Source organism: Carlito syrichta, unplaced genomic scaffold (assembly GCF_000164805.1).
Source record: "Carlito syrichta isolate Samal-C Ts95f unplaced genomic scaffold, Tarsius_syrichta-2.0.1 Scaffold308652, whole genome shotgun sequence".
Taxonomy (NCBI): Eukaryota; Metazoa; Chordata; class Mammalia; order Primates; family Tarsiidae; genus Carlito; species Carlito syrichta.
In genome coordinates, this window is record NW_007252748.1 from 912,923 (window position 1) to 930,345 (window position 17,423).

The 17,423-nt window shown below is 34.2% G+C and overlaps 1 protein-coding gene across 1 annotated transcript in view; it reads right to left on the bottom strand.

The window, feature by feature from the left end:
* The window catches only part of ROCK2 (Rho associated coiled-coil containing protein kinase 2), a 109,825-nt gene extending 94,969 nt beyond the window's left edge, over window positions 1-14,856 (bottom strand). Inside the window, exons 1-2 of the mRNA XM_008065544.2 lie at window positions 14,774-14,856; window positions 12,739-12,839 (exon numbers count right to left, since the gene is read on the bottom strand). Coding sequence (XP_008063735.2) covers window positions 12,739-12,804 — 66 coding nt within the window. The 5' untranslated portion in view covers window positions 12,805-12,839; window positions 14,774-14,856. The remainder of the gene's footprint in view (window positions 1-12,738; window positions 12,840-14,773) is intronic.
* Between the last annotated feature and the right edge of the window lie 2,567 nt (window positions 14,857-17,423).

Genomic DNA, 17,423 nt, shown 5'->3' on the forward strand with positions numbered 1-17,423 from the left:
GGTTAAGAGAACAAAGAGATCAACTATGAATCCAGACACAGACATACACACATAGACATACACACAAGTGCACAGCAAAACTATCCTTCAAAACTGAGGAATGTCAAACCTCACCATCACACAATACACCCATATAACAAACCTACAGATGTACCCCTTGAATCTAAAATAAACTTTTTTAAACTGAGGAGAAAATTAAGATATTGCCAGATAAATGAAAGTTAAAGGAGCTTGTTACCACTAGACATGACCTGCAAGAAATGGTCAATGAAGTCCTACAGGATGAAATTAAAGTATACTGTCTAAACAATAACCTGAAGTCATATAAAGAAATTTTTAAAATCTCAATAAAGATAAATATATGGGTAATTATAAAGGCTAACATTATTGTAACAACAGTTTATAATTGTACATTTTGCTTTCTACATGATTTAAGAGTATTTTTTAAATTATTAGTCTAAAAGCTAGTATTATTAAAACTTTAGTTCATAAACCTCTTTTGTTCTATATAATTTAAAAGATTGATGCATTTAAAAGTCATTAGTTTGTGTTTGGGGGCACACAATAAACAAAGAGGTAATTTTGTGACAGCAACAACTAGAAAGGGTGATGAGAGCTGTTAAAGGAGCACAGTTAATGTATATTATTGAAATTATGCTGGTATGAATTAGACATTAGGATGTTATAACTTTAGGATGTTAAATGTGATCCCCATAGTAACCACAAAGAATTTAGTCAGAATATATACAAAACGAACTGAGAAAGGAATTTAAACTTATCACTACAAAAAAAAAAATCAACTAAATCCAAAAGAAGACAGTAATGCAGGAAATAAAGGGCAAAGAAGCTTTAAGATATATAGAAAACAAATAGCAAAATGACAGGAATAAATCCCTCATCTCAGTAATTACTTTCAATGTAAACAGATTAAACTCTCCAATCAAAAACAGAGATTAGCAAAATGGTTTACAAAATATGACCCATCTATGTGCTGTCTGTAAGATACTTTAGATTCAAAGACACAAACTTACTGATAGTGCAGGGATAGGAAGAGATAGTTCATACAAGTGGTAACTAAAAGAGAGTAGAGGTGGCTATACTAATATCAGACAAAATAAATTTTATTGATTAATAAAGGCTTAGCTCAATAAATCAACCAATAAAGACAAAAAAGACTACATATTAATAAAAGGTTCAATGCAGCAAGAAGACAGAGTAATTTCAAGCATTTATACACTTAATGACAGACCATCAAAATACATGAAAAAAACCTGATAGAACTGAAGGAAGAAATAGACAGTTCTACTAATAATAACTGGAGGCCGGGCTTGGGGGCTCAGCCTGTAATCCCGCGCTTTGGGAGGCCAAAGTGAGTGGATTGCCTGAGCCCGCAGGTTCGAGACCGACCTGGGCAACTTGGCGAGACTGCATCTCTACAATAAAAATCAAAAAATTAGCCAGGTGTGGTAGCGCACGCCTGTAGTTCCAGCTACTTGGAAGGCTGAGGCAAAAGGATCGCCGGAACCCAGCAGGTCGAGGCTTGCCGTGGCCAGAAGCGGCCACTGCACTCCAGTCTGGGCAACAGAGTGAGACTCCAACTCAAAAAAAAAATAAAATAAAATAACTGGAGACTAGAAATAGAGGACTTAATACAATAAAGCAGTTAGATCTTAGGGATATATACAGAATACAATAATAACATATAACAGCATATTTGTTATTAGGGATATATACAGAATACAATAATAACATATAACAGCATATATACAATAATAACATATAACAGCAATATTTGCAAACATGCATGAAACACTTCCCATGATAGATCATATGTTAGTCCACAAATTAAGTCTCAACATATTTAAAAAGGTAAATATACAAAGTATATTTTCTAACCATAATAGAATGAAGTTAGAAATCAACAAAAGTAAAACTGGAAAATCCACAAAACTGTGGAAACTAAACACACTTTAACATAGGTGTGTTATATCATAGATGAAATAAGAAGGAAAATTCAAAAATACTTCGAGGTAAATGAAAACAAAAACACAACATAAAACTTAAGAGATACAGCAAAGGTGGTGCATGGGGAAAATTTGTAGCTACAAATGCGTACATTAAAAAACAAACATCTGAAATTAACAACTAAACTTTACAAATTCAAAAACTAGGGGAAAAAAACTAAACTCAAAGCTATCAGAAGCAAGGAAATAATAAAAGATTAGAGCAGATAAAATAGAGAACAGAAAAGCAATAGAGAAAAATCAATGCATCCAAAAGTTGGTTCATTGAAATGATCAACAAAAGTTACAAACCTCTAGCTAGATAGACTAGGAAAAAAATAGAGAACACTCAAGTAAGAAATGAAAATGGGAACATTACTACTGAATCTACAGAAATAAAAAGGATTAAAAGAATACTATGACCAATTTATGTCAACAAACTGAATAACCTAGACGAAACAGACAAGATCCTAGAAACACAAAACCTATTAAGACAAAATCACAGAAAATATTAAGAGACCCATAACTAGTAAGGAGATTGAGCCAGTAATCAAAATATTGCTGACCAAAAAAAGCCCTGGACATAATGGCTTCAACTAATGAATTCTACCAAATATTTAAATAAGAACTAACACCAATCCTTCTCAAACTTTACCAAAAATTGAAAAGGATGAACTGGGCATGGTGGCTCATATCCATAATTCCAGGGTTTTGGGAGGCAAACACAGGAGGATCAGTTTAGGTCAGAAGTTTGAAAACAACTGGGCAACACAGTGAGACCTTTTCTCTAAAAAAAAAAAAAAAAAAATTTAAAGAATTAGCTGAGTGTGGTGGCACATGCCTATAATCCTACCCATTTGGGAGGCTAAGGCAAATAGTTTGAGTCCAAAGTTCAAGGTTGTAGTGAGTTACGATTACACCATAAAATCCAGTAAGGGCAACAGAGTGAGAACCTGTCTCAAAAATTAAAAAATAAAAACTGAAGAAGAGGGAGCACTTTCTAACTCATTCTATGAGGTTAGCATGATCCTGATACCAAAGACAGATAAAAACATTACAACGTTCCCCCTTATTCATGGGAGATATGTTCCAAGATCTTCAGTGGAAACCTAAAACCATGGATAGTACTGAACTCTATGTATATTTTTTCTCATATATACCTATGATAAACTTCAATTTATAAATTAGGCACAGTAAGAGATAAGAACAATAACTAGTAATAAGAAATAACAATGTTTTAATAAAAGTTATACAGGCTGGGCTCAGTGGCTCGGCCTGTAATCCCAGCACTTTGGAAGACTGAGGCGAGTAAATTGCCTGAGTCCGAGGGTTCAAGACCAGCCTGGGAAACTTGGCAAGACTTTGTCGCTACAATAAATTTTTAAAAATGAGCCAGGAGTGGTAGCAGGTGCCTGTAGTTCTGCTCACTTGAAAGGCTGAGGCGGAAGGACTGCCAGAGCCCAGCATGTCGATACTGGAGTGGCTGTGAGCGTACCACTGCATTCCAGTCTGGGCGACGGAGTGAGACTCCAACTTAAAAAAAAAGGAAAAATGTTATGCAAATATGGTCTCTCTCTTCCGCCTTTCAAAATATCTTATTGTGTATAATATTTTCAGACCTCAGTTGACTGTGGGCAACTGAAACTGCGAAAAAGCAAAATCTCAGATAAGGATGAGTTATTTTACAAGAAAAGAAAACTACAGACCAATATCTCTTCTGAAAATTGACACAAAGATTCTCAACATATTACTAGCAAACTGAACTCAGTAGTAATATTAAAAGGTTTATACACTATGACCAAGTGGGATTTATTCAGGAATGAAAGCATGGTTTAACACATGAAAATCAATCAATGTTTTATACCACATAAACACAATGAAGACAAACAATGCACAATAATCTTGAGACAGAAAACGCATTTAACAAAATTCAACACCCTTTCATGATTAAAAAAAAATTAACACAACAAGCATAGAAGAAAACTACCTCAACATAATAAATGACACATGAAATACTCACTCACAGCAAACATCACATTCCATAGTGAAAGTCTGAAAGATTTTTCTCTAAGATCAGGAACAAAGGAAAGATGTCTAAGGATGTCTGCTTGTACCACTTCTATTTAGCATAGTACTCGAAGTTCTAGCCAGAGGAATTAGGTAGTAAGAATAAACAAAATGATCTCTGTCTACAGATAATATGGTTTTATATGCACAAAACTCTAAAGATTCCACTTTTTAAAAAAGCTGTTAGAAGTAATAAATAAGCAAAATAGCAGAATATAAAGCTAACACCCCAAAATCAGTCATATTTCAACACACTAAAAATGAACAATCTGAAATGAAAATTACAAAAACAATTACATTTATAAGAGCAAAATAAAACAAAAATAAAATATTCAGGATTTAACAAAAAGGTAAAAGGCAAATAATAAAAACCATACAACAGTGCTAAAATAAATTAGAGGAGCCATAAATAAATGGAAATCTATCCCATGTTCATAGATTGGAAGACATATTGTTAAGATGATATTACTACCTAAAACAATGTACAAATTTAATGCAAACCCTATCTAAATCCCAATGACATTTCCTGAGGAAATAGAAATTTTTTAAAAAGTGAAGGTAAGCCGGGCTCAGTGGCTCAGCCTGTAATCCCGCGCCTTTGGGTGGTTGAGGTGAGTGGACTGCCTGAGCCCGCGGGTTCGAGACCCGCCTGGGCAGCAAGACCTCATCTCTACAATAAATCAAAAAATCAGCCGGGCATGGTAGCGCACGCCTGCAATTCCGGCTACTTGGAAGGCTGAGGCAGAAGGATCACCAGAGCCCAGCAAGTCGAGGCTGCAGTGGCCAGAAGCGGCCACTGCACTCCAGTCTGAGCGACAGAGTGAGACTCCAACTCAAAAAAAAAAAGTGAAGGTAAAACAAAAACTTTTATTTTTTTGTTCTTAATTGATTTAATAGATAACAGCCTTTTTAAAATAATAAAAATATGTTTGAAAATGCATGTTTATTTGTGTGCTTACAAGTGTGTAAGATGATTAACAGCAATGATACAAGTGACAAGAGGGAGGAATTAGGATTATTTTGTTATTAGGATATACTTATACTCCCTATGAAGTGTTAATATCACTTGAAAGAAGACTTGGATAAATTGTAAGTATATTTTATTTTTTGTTTTTATTAACAGATTTTATGTTTTTAGAGCAGTTTTAGGTTTACAGAAAAATTAAAGTACAGAAAGTTCCTGTATATTCCTCATCCCTTTCTCCTCTTCAGTTTCCTCTATTTGTCTTGCTTTGGTGTAGTATATTTGTTACAAATGATGAAGCAATATCAATACATTATTATTAACTAAAGTCCACAGTTTACATTAGGGTTTAATCTTTGTGTTGTACGGATCTATGGCTTTTGCAAAAACATAATATTATACATTCACCATTACAGAATCATACACAATAGACTCACTGCCCTAAAATCCCCTGTGCTCCACCCATTTATCCCTCCTCAACCTTCTGGCAACCACCCATTTATCCCTCCTCAACCTTCTGGCAACTTGTAATCTTTGTACTATCTCCAAAGTTTTGTCTTTTCCAGAATGTCATATAGTTGGAATCATATGGTATCATTTATAAACTAAATTATCTCATTGGCATTGAAGCTCCCTGTTTAAAAAATATTTTTTAATTGATAACTGAAACTGTATATATATGTATCATGTTGTTCCAGATATACTGTTGTGAAATATGTATACATTGTGGAATGGCTAAATCAAGTTAACTAACATATAAGTATTACCTCACATAACTTTAAGTTATTTTGTGGTAAGAAAACTCAAAACTTATTCTTGAACTTTTTCCTCCTATCTAACTGAAATTTTTGTATCCCTTGACTATGATATCCTCAACACCTGGTAACCACCACTCTATTCCCTAAGTTCAACTTTTCTAGATTTCCACACACAAGCAAGATCATGTGGTATTCTTCTTTCTGTGCCTGCTTAATTGCACTTAACATAACGTCCTCCATGATCATCTATGTTGATCCTAAATGACAGTATTTCCTTCTTGTTGTAAAACTGAGGAATATTCCCTTGTGCATATACACCAAATTTTCTTTATCTATTCATCCACTGATAGACACTTAGATTGATGTCATATCTTGGCTATTGTGGATAACGCTGCAATGAACACAGAAATACAGATAACTCTATTACATACTTATTTCATTTCCTTTGGATATATACTAGTAGTGGGATTGTTGGATTATATGTTGATTTTTTGAGAAATGTAAATGCATATTTTAAACTCTAGGGCAAACTCTAAAAAAAAAATTAACAAAAAAGTATAATCAATATGCTAAGAAAAAAAAAAATGAAACCATACAAAATGCTCAATAATAGGAGCCAGGAGCAGTGGCTCACACCTGTCATCTCAGCACTTTGGGAAGTCAAGGCAGGAGTTCAAGATCAGGAGTTCAATTCAGGAGTTCAAGATCAGGAATTCAAGATCAGCCTGGGTAACATAGTGAAACCTCATCACTACAAAAAGTAAAAATAAAAATAAATAGCCGGGCATGGTAAAGGATGCCTGTAGTCCCAGTTACTCAGAACACTGAAGTGGAAGAATCACCTGAGCCCAAGAGGTTGAGGTTGCTGCGAGCCACGATTGTTGTGATCAAGACACTGCACCCCAATCTGGGTGACAGAGTAAGACCCTCAACTAAAAACAAATCTCACACACACACACACACACACACACATACACACACACACACACGTGGCAGAAAAAGAGAAGACACAAATAGGATCAAAGTACAAGAGCAACAAATAGAAAGCAATAACAAATACGGTAATATTAATTCAACTGTATCAGCAATCACTTTGAACATTAAAGGTCTAAATGGACCAATTTTAAAAAAAAAAGACTCAAGTACATGCTGTCTACAAGAAACCCACTTTAAATATGACACATTAAAAATAGATGAATAAAGAAAAACATATCATGCTAACACTAATCAAAAGAAGACAGGTGTAGCTATATTAATTTCAGACAGAAAGGACTTCAAGCAAGGAAAATTATCAGGGATAATGAAGGGTACCATATACTGATAAAATGATCAATTCTTCAAGGAAACATAACAATCCTCAATATTTATGTGCCTACCAAATTGCATGGGCAAAAACTGAAACAGATAAATTTACTATCACGATTGGAGACTGTAACATTGCTCCACCACAAACGGACAGATACAGCAGCATAAAATCAATAAGCATATAATTGAACTCAAGAATACCATCAATCAACTGGATATATCCGACATCTATAAACTACGTCATCCAACAACAGCAGAATACACATTCTTCTCAAACTCACATGAAACATTACAAGATACATCATAAAAACATACCTTAACAAACCTCAAAAAATAGAAATCATACAATGTCTGCTCTCAGAACACCACGGAATTAAACTAAAAATTAATAACAGAAAAATAACTGGAAAATCCCAAAATACATGGAGATTAAACAACATACTTTTAAATAACATATGGGTCAAAGAAGAAATTGCAAAATAAGTTAAAATATATTTTGAAATAAATGAAAATAAAAACATAGCTTATCGAAATTTGTGGGAGGGGGCAAAGACAATGATAGGAGGGAAATTTATAACTGAATGCATATGTTGAAAAACAAGAAAGATCTAAAATCAATAATCTGAGTGTCTTCCTTAGGAAACTAGAAATAGAAGAGCAAATTAAATCCAAAGTAACAAAGGAAAAGAAATTATAAAAATCAGAACAGAAATCAATAAAATAGAAAATAGGAAATCCATAGAGAAAAATCAATGAAACCAAAAGCTGGTTCTTTGAAAATAAAATTGATAAGCCTGTAGCCAGGTTAGCTAAGAAAAAGAGAGGACACAAATTACTATTACCAGAAATGAAGCCAGGCATGGTGGCTCACACTTGTAATCTCAGCACTTTAGGAGGCGGAGGCAAGAGGATTGCCTGAACCCAGGGGTTTGAGACCAGCTTGGCCAAGTTGGTGAGACCTCGTCTTAACAATAAATTAAAAAAAAAATTAGCCGGGCATGGTGGCATGTGTCGTAGTTCGAACTACTTGAAAGGTTGAGGCAGAAAGATCACCTGAGGCCAACAGGTCGAGGCTGCGATAGCCATGAGCGTACCACTGCACTCCAGCTTAAGTGACAGAGTGAGACTCCAACTCAAAAAAAAAAGGAAAAAAAAGAAAGAGAGAAAGGGAAAAAGAGAGAGAAAGGGAAGGAAGGAGGGGAGGGAGGAAATAAATGGCAGGAAAATCACTACAGATCCCATGGATATTAAGAGAATAAAAAAGGAATACTATGAACAACTCTATGTCCATAAATTTGATAAATGAACCAATTCCTTCAAAAACATAATATGCCAAAACTCACACAAGAAGAAATAGGCTTGTATCTATTAAGTAAATTGAATTAGTAATTATTAACCTTCCAAATAAGAAAGCAGAAAGCATGACATCTACATAGGTTAAATGGTAAATTCTTCCAAATAATAAATAAATCATGCCAGGTGTGGTGGCTCATGTCTATAATCCCAGTGCTTTGGAAAGACAAGGCAGGAGGATTGCTTGAGCCTAGGAGTTTGAGACCAGCAACATACGCAACATAGCAAGGCCTTGTCTCTACCAAAAAAAAAAATTTTTTTTAATAGCTGAGTATGGTGGTGCATGCCTATAATCCAAGCTACTTGGGAGGCTGAGGCAGAAGTATCATCTGAGCCCAGGAAGAGGAGGCTGTGGTAAGTGATGGCTCCTGCACTCTAACTCGGGAGAAAGAATAAGATCCTAACTCAAAACAATAAAATTAAAATTAAATGAAAAACAGAAATAAGACCTGCATTACCTTAATATTAAAACCAGGCAAAGGGAAGGAAGGAAGGAAGGAAGGAAAGAAAACTACAGACCAATATCTCTCATGAACATAAATGCAAATATCCTCAACAAAATATTAGCAAGTCAAATCAACCAAGCAAAATTTATTCCAGGTGTGCCAGACTGGTTCAGCATTTGAAAATCAACTATTATAATCCATCATACCAACAAGCTAAAAAATAGAAATCACATAATCATACAAACAGATGCAGAAAAAGCATTTGACAAATCCAACACCCATTCATGATTAAAACAACTCTCAGTACATGAGGAATAGAGAAGGACTTCTCAGCTCAAATAGCTACAAAATATCTACTGCTTGCTTCATACTTAATGGTGAGAAACTGGAAGCTTTTCCATTAAGATCAGCAATAAAGCAAGGGCATCTCCTCTCACCACTCCTTTGCAATATCAAACTGGAAGTTCAAAGTAATGCAATAAGACAGGAAAAGGACATGAAAAGTATACAGGTTGGAAAGGAATAAAAAAAGGTGTGTTTACAGATGACATGATTGTCTATACAGAAAACGCAAAAGAATTTACAAAAACTTCCTGGAATTAATAAGTGATCATAGCAAGTTGCAGAAAACAAGGTTAATATATGATAGTTAACTGCTTTCCTATATATGAACAATTAGTAAGTAGAATATGAAATGAAAAACACAATTATCACTCACCTAAGAAGTGAAATATTCAGGTATAAATCTAACAAAATATGTACAAGCTCTATTTAAAGAAAACTACTAAACTCTGATAAAAGAAATCAAAGAACTAAATAAATGGAGAGATAGTCCATGTTCTTAGAAAAACTCAATATTGTCAAGATGTCAGTTCTTACGAAGTTGATCTACATTTTCAATGAAATCACAATAAATATCCCATGAAGTTATTTTGTGGATATTAACAAATTGATTCTACAGTTTACATGGAGAGGCAAAAGACCCAGAATAGCCAACACAATATTGAAGAACAGAACGAGAGGACAGACACTATCCAACATCTAGACTTAGAAAGTTATGGTAATCAAGACAGCATAATATTGGCAAAAGAAATGACAAATAGATAAGAGAAAGAATAGAGAGCCTAGAAATAGGCCCACATAAATATAGCCAACTGATCTTTGCCAAAGAAGCAGAGGCAATACAATGGAGTAAGTGAATGGTGGTGTAACAACTGGATATCCATATGCAAAAAAATGAATCCAGACCTTTTTCTTCCTCTAGAGAAAGTAGAGAAGAACACCTGAATGACTTTGATTTGCAATAACTTTTAAGATACACCTTCAAAGGCATGATCCAAGAAAGAAATAAATGATAACCTGAACACTATTAAAAAGTTCTATCCTACAAAAGGCAATGTCAAGAGAATGCAAAGAAAAACCAATACTGGGAGAAAATATTGGCTTAAAACATAACTGATAAAAGACTATTATCCAAAGAATTTGTAATGCAGAGAACTCACAAAACTCAACAAATAAAAAAAAAAAATCAAAAAATGAGCATAAGACCTGAATAGACACTTCATCAAAGAAGATATACAGATGCAAATGAGCACATGAAAAGATGTTCCACATCATATATTGTCAGAAAAATACTGATTAAAATAACAAGGAAATACCTATTTGAATAACCAAAATCTAGAATACTGACAACATCAGTTCTGGTGAGGATGGCAAGAAGAACACTCATCCATTGTTAGTAAGAATATAAAATGGTACAGCCACTTTAGAAGACAGTTTAAAAATTTCTTACAAAACTAAAGACACTCTTAGCCTACGATCCAGCCTACAATTCAGCAAACACCTCCTTGAGTATTTAACTAAATGAACTGAAAACTTATGATTGTACAAAAATCTACATAAGGATGTTTATAACACTTTATTCACATAATTACTTGGAATTAAAAATCTGGAAGCAATCAAGATGTCCTTCAGTAGATGAATGAATAAACCTGTAGTACATACAGACAATGGAATATTGTTCAGTGCTAAAAAGTAATAAGCTACAAAATTATGAAAGGACATGGAGAAATCTTAAATAGATATTACTAATTGAAAGAAGCCAATTTGAAAAGGCTATATATTGAATGATTCTAACTACATGACATTCTAGAAAAGACAAAAGTATGGAGACAGTAAAAAAAGCAGTGATTGCCAGAAACTAGGGGTTGGGTGATAAATAGGGCACATCACAGAGGATTTTTAAGGCAATAAAAACACTATGTATGATAGTATAATGATGAATATCATTGCATATTTGTCCAAACCTATAGAATGCACAGTACCAAGAACTCTAATGTAAACTATGAAATGGGCAATTATGATGTATCGATGTAGGTTCATCAATTGTAACAAATGTACCACTGTGATGGCAGATGCCAATAATGGAAATGTCTATGCATGTATAAGGGATATATGGGACATCTCTATACTTTCCTCTCAATTTTGCTATGAACCTAAAACTGCTCTTTTAAAAAAGTTTCCAAAAGGAAAAGACAAGAATAAAACAGGGCAGTAGGGCATCTAGAATGAATAAAATATTCCAACATGGTCCTATCATGTCAAAATAGGAAAAAATTAATCTCTATCACCTGAGAAACTATATTAAATACTATTTTGGGCAGTCTCATTCAAGGAAAACTGTTCTTTAATTCATACATTACTGTTAAGCAATCTATTCTTTGTGCTTTTCATATCCAAGTACATATATTCTCATTTAATTTCACTTCTATCTGGCCAATGATCTTTCCTGTAGATGATTTTTGGATTTTGGCTCACTATCTAAAATCATCCTCATTATACTTCAGGTTTAACACATTTGCAGAATTATTAAGCATGCCACCATTGCTCCCATATAAGTCATTAATAAAATGTTCAGTGGGATAGGAGGGACCCTGAAACCTGTCCTTGCAGATCCCTGTCCAATGTATCATCCATGCTTTCAGTAGCTTCCTTAGAATACAGCTGGTAAATTAGTTATAAAGCTGCCTACCCATACAATTATTCAGTTGCTATTTCTCTGTATAATCCTCAAGTATGTCAGATTTCTTCAAATATCTTATGGACATATATCACACCTATCGTACTATCATAATCTACAAGTCCAATAAACCTACCAAAGAAAGAAGCAATGAAGAGAAGAAAAGAAAAAGGTCTGTCTGTCATAACTTGTTCTTAGAAAAACCCATACTAGCTTCCAGTGATCACTGCTTTTCTCAGTGCTCCATCAGGAGGAGTAGTACTATATTGTGAAAAAAAGAATTTGACGCTCATTTAACTATAAGGACAAAAATAGAGGAGTATCGTATACTCAGATGACGAAAATAATATTATAGCTTCTCATTTAATAATATTTAGGTAATATTTATTGTTAATTTATAATATTTTAAGCTAGTACTACTTTGGCCTGCAAAGATAAATTTCAGATTACTTTCAGTTATTAAAACTTATTTGTTGGGTTTCTCATATATCTAAATAAATCTCAGTTCATTAAGCAGATTGTTACTAATATGAAATTCTAAATAAAAACACAGTAGTTCTGGTGAAACATTAACTACTAGGCAGATCACATGTGAGGCCAAGTTGGCCTTATACTCTAAATCACAGTGTTTCAGAGCTGGAAGAGACCGGGTGTTTACCTAATAATCACCTCCTTTTATAGGTGAGGACACTGAACAAGATCATAAAGCTAACTTCTGGCATGCCTGGGCAGAGAAATTAGATCTGCTCAGCTGCTACTGATAACATTTCAAAAAAACCATAACATCACCAAAAAAAGTAATAAAAACAAAACAAATACTTACCAACTGAACTTCACCAAAAGCACCTCTTCCAATAACTTTCACAACATCATAGTCTTCTGCCTTCATCTGCAGACCTCTAATTTTTTTCACAATTTTCTCATCTATGATAAAAATATTACTATATTTTAACATCAATCACCAAATTTATAGGCAATATTTTTAAATAATCACTAAAATTTGTAAACAAAACTTTATTTCAAGAAACTAGACTTTGTTTTTAGCTAAAATCTGTCAGTTTTTAAAGGCTGCTGTTTAAAAATCTAAGATACATATTAAAGAACCAAATCTCTCTATGGTTTAATAACACATATAAATGAACACTACCGACTGCCAAAAATTAGCAGTTAGTGCTATATTCTGTTTCTGACTCTGTAGCTTGGCAAGTTAAGATGATAGCTGACACAGAGATGACCCAAGCGATCCTGGTGTGCACTCTCACACATGACAAAGTTGCCAAGGAAATACTTGCAAGGCTAATCTTAGTAATGGATTTTGATAGCCTACTTCTCTGAAAAGTAGTAATCATACTGTATATATAGTAACTATAGACAAAATTGCTTAATTAGGAAAATACCACAGTCTCTGGCAATTCCAAATTAAAGAGCTTACTTACTGTGATGATATAAAATATAAATTAATCATTTTGACAATCTTTTTTCTTTTCTTTTTTGAGTTGGAGTCTCACGCTGTCGCCCAGACTGGAGTGCAATGGCCACTCCCGGCCACCACAGCCTCGACCTGCTGGGCTCTGGCGATCCTTCCGCCTCAGCCTTCCAAGTAGCCAGAATTACAGGCATGCACTACCACGCCCGGCTGATTTTTTGGTTTATTGTAGAGATGAGGTCTCGCTGCCCAGGCGGGTCTCAAACCCGCGGGCTCAGGCAATCCACTCACCTCAGCCTCCCAAAGGCGCGGGATTACAGGCTGAGCCACCGAGCCCGGCATTTTGACAATCTTATTCTTAGAATACAATTTATTTACTTTTTCATCGTAACATCAATACTGGGCAATATAAAGAAAGAAAAAATACTGGGAAATATTAAGAGTTATTACATTTATGGTAATAATTGTTATTATATTGTTTCATTAACTAGACTGAAATGTCCACATTTACGAAAACAAAGTTTATTAAGTCTTAGAGATGTAAATATTAATTTAAAACTTCTCTTAGGCTGGCACAGTGGCTCACATCTACAATGCTCTGGGAGACCAGAAGCTTGAAACCAGCCAGAACAATTAGCAAAATCCCATCTCTATAAAAATAAAATAAAAATAAAAATAAGCCAAGCAAGGTGGCATGTGCCTGTAGTCCCAGCTACTTGGGAGGCTAAGGCAAGAAGATCACTTGAACCCAATTTGCAGTGAGCTATGATCATGGCACTACACTATAGCCAAGATGACAGAGCAATATCCTGTCACTAAAAACAAAAAAGCTGAAACAAAACAACTTCTCCCGGAACTGCTATAAATAACTTGTCCTAAAACAGCTATATAGTCTTAATAACATACTACAAAATTTTGAACTTTATCTACTTTACATACTACAATCTGGTTCTACAGTTTTGCTTTAGAAATAACAAATAATGGCTGGGTGTAGTGGCTCACACCTGTAATCCCAGCACTTTCAAAAGCCAAGATGGCAGGACTGCTTGAGACCAGGAGTTTAAGACCAACCTAGACAACATACCAAGACCTTATCACTACAAAAAACTTAGCTGGGCATGGTGGGTACACCAGCAATCCCAGTTACTCAGGAGGCTGAGGTGGAAGGATTGCCTGAACCCAGGAGTTTGAGACTGCAGTGAACCTTGATCACGCCACTGCACTCCAGCCTAGGTGACAGAGTAAAACCCCAACTAAAATTTTTAAAAAACAAATAAAAATTTAAAAATATTTTAAAAGTCAAATGGTAAACAAAAGACTTATGTTTAATAAGTTAAGAGCTTATTAATATATTTATAGGCTAATAATATTAATTAAATCTCTTATCAAAGGCATAGTTATGTAATCAAATAAGAAGCTTAAATATACTTACATCTATTTAAGAAATTATCTATATTCTTATTTTTTCTCAAAGCAGGAAAATCCAAATCAAGGACCAAGGAATTTAAACCATCCTGTTATAAAAAGAGGAGAAACATAGTCTGTACAATTTCCAAGCATTCAAAAAAGCCTTTACATTTTATCATGTTGTTCTTGTTAGAAAAATGTCAACCAACTTTGATATGGTAATGCCCAGGAGCTCTATATCCAAGTTTTAACTGGTTTCCTTACCTTTGCCAAAGAATATTAGGACTGACCTAGCATGTTTTCCTTTGCTCTTTTAACCAATAGAAAAATGTCATTTTAAAATATGTTTATTATTATTTTTTCTAGTCATATATGTTTTCTCCCTTCAAATGACCAATAAAATTTCACCAGGTTTTGGACTTTAAGATATACACCTACACCAAGTTCCTACTCATTAAACAAGCATTAATTTTCTGCCTAGTGCATATGAAGAATAGAAAATCCAAAAATTAATATGATACTGTCCTTAGCCTCTGAGAGTTCAGCCTCAAAACTAAATTTCCCCTAAAATTAAAGACCACAAAATGATGATACATTGCCTAGATTTCTATTTTCTTCGGTTTTCTGTATTTTCCAGACTTTCTACAGTGAATATACATTAAATTTATAATCAAAATAGAAGAAAATACATACATAAAATGGTGAGGGTGGGAAAAAACTAATCAGAAGGTAACTAAGTCTCAAAGTACTCAATGGATATGCTAGTGAAGCTAACAGTATTTCTAAAACACCATTGCAAATACCATTTCATCCCCAAGTAACTTTAAGGCGGGCAAAAGGAAACATCCTCATTTTAAAGATGAAGCAACAAACTAAGGCACAGAGAAATTAAGTAACTTTTATTTGTCCAGGGTCTCACTGTTAAGAAAAGACAGGTGCAGAACGCTATCTAAATCTTAAAAAGTCCTACCTCATTTTGTGTAAGTCTCAACAATCAGACTAACACCTGCTAAAAGAAACAATGGGAGCTAGGAAGAGTAAAGAAGGAAGCTGAAGGATTGCAGAAAACAAAACAGCAATAAAAAGAAGGCTTAGGGAACCTGCATAGGGGGAAAATTACATCTAAAATTTACAAAGGTAAAACCAGCATGGTGGTATCTAAGGGTAATCCCAGGAGGCTGAGGTAGAAGGATCAACAAGCCAAGAAGTTCAAGACCAACTTGAGCAACACCATGAGACCCTGTCTCTTAAAATTTTAGAAAGGGAACTGAAGTTATTAACCTACTAATTCTAGAAGAATTGTACATACTATCTTTACCACTCAGTTATAGTTTACATTTTAATTTGCATTCATTAAAAATATGTAAACACTTTATGAAAACAGTATTTAATAACAGAAAGGACAAAGGTGTTAAGAGTAAACTATAAACATTTTAAATCACAATTAAAATTATTTATACCCCACTGACACCTAATGCAGACACAGAACCATCTTGATTCCATTGAACTAAAAGAAAAACATGCATTTAAAAAGCTCAACTTCTGATCAAGTTGGTATTGTTAAATTCACATTTTGAGACACCCCCATCCCCTCACACACACATACACACAATTCCCCCCTCTAGAGCAGCAGGACTACTTCTCAAGAATTACAGCATTTGAACATGGCTATTTTAAAATACCAAATCAATATACAATTATTAGTATAATTTGATGCTTCAATAAGTTTAAAATGTAAAATATGAATCATTTATTTCTGAGATGTATCCAGATTTATACTCTTTATTACAATTTCAAATCAAAGAAAAGTGCATTTATTTGGAAAGCATTCTTTAATACTTCCATTAAGCTTCATAAAAAGAAAAAAATAATAAATTGACAAGGCCAAAGCTTCTCTTGTAAGAATAAATCTTCCTCAGAGACTTTCCAAACAAATGGAATATTGACACTTCATACTAAAAATGATAAAAGTAGCACTGCAATTAGAATCTGCGTACATGGCCAGGCGCAGTGGCTCAAGGCTGAATCCCAGCACTTTGGGAGGCCAAGGTGAGAGGATTGCCTGAGCCCAGGGTTTTGAGACCAGCCTGGGCAACTTGGTAAGACCTCATCTCTATAATTAAAAAATAAAAAATTAGTTGGGCATGGTAGCATGCACCTGTAGTTCTGGCTACTTGGAAGGCTGAGGCGAAAGGACCACCAGAGTCCAGCAGGTCAGCGCTGAAGTGGCCGTGAGCGTGCCACTGCACTCCAACCTGGGCGACACAGTGAGACACCAACTCAAAAAAAAAAAAAAAAAAAAAGAATCTGCTTACACATAATGAAGACAAATTAAACCTTTATTTAAAACAATACTACATACAACCTGACATCAATAAAAAGATTGACTCTTTGTTTGCCCCCTCTACCTTCCTCAAAAATTCTCTCAAAGAGATAGGATTATGTGAAGATTAAATAATCAAGAAAAAAATCTAGAAATAGTTTATATATTTTCCCATAATATCACCCACTAGCGTAGAGTCAGAGCACTTTTTCAGCAGTTGGAATATTTGAGTAGTTCAACTCTTTTGTTTTAAAAACCATTTTTAAAAGATCACACTATTTCAATTGGCCACTATTAACTTCTTTTTATGTAGCATTACTTTTTTTTTTTTTTTTTTTTTTTTTTTTTTTTT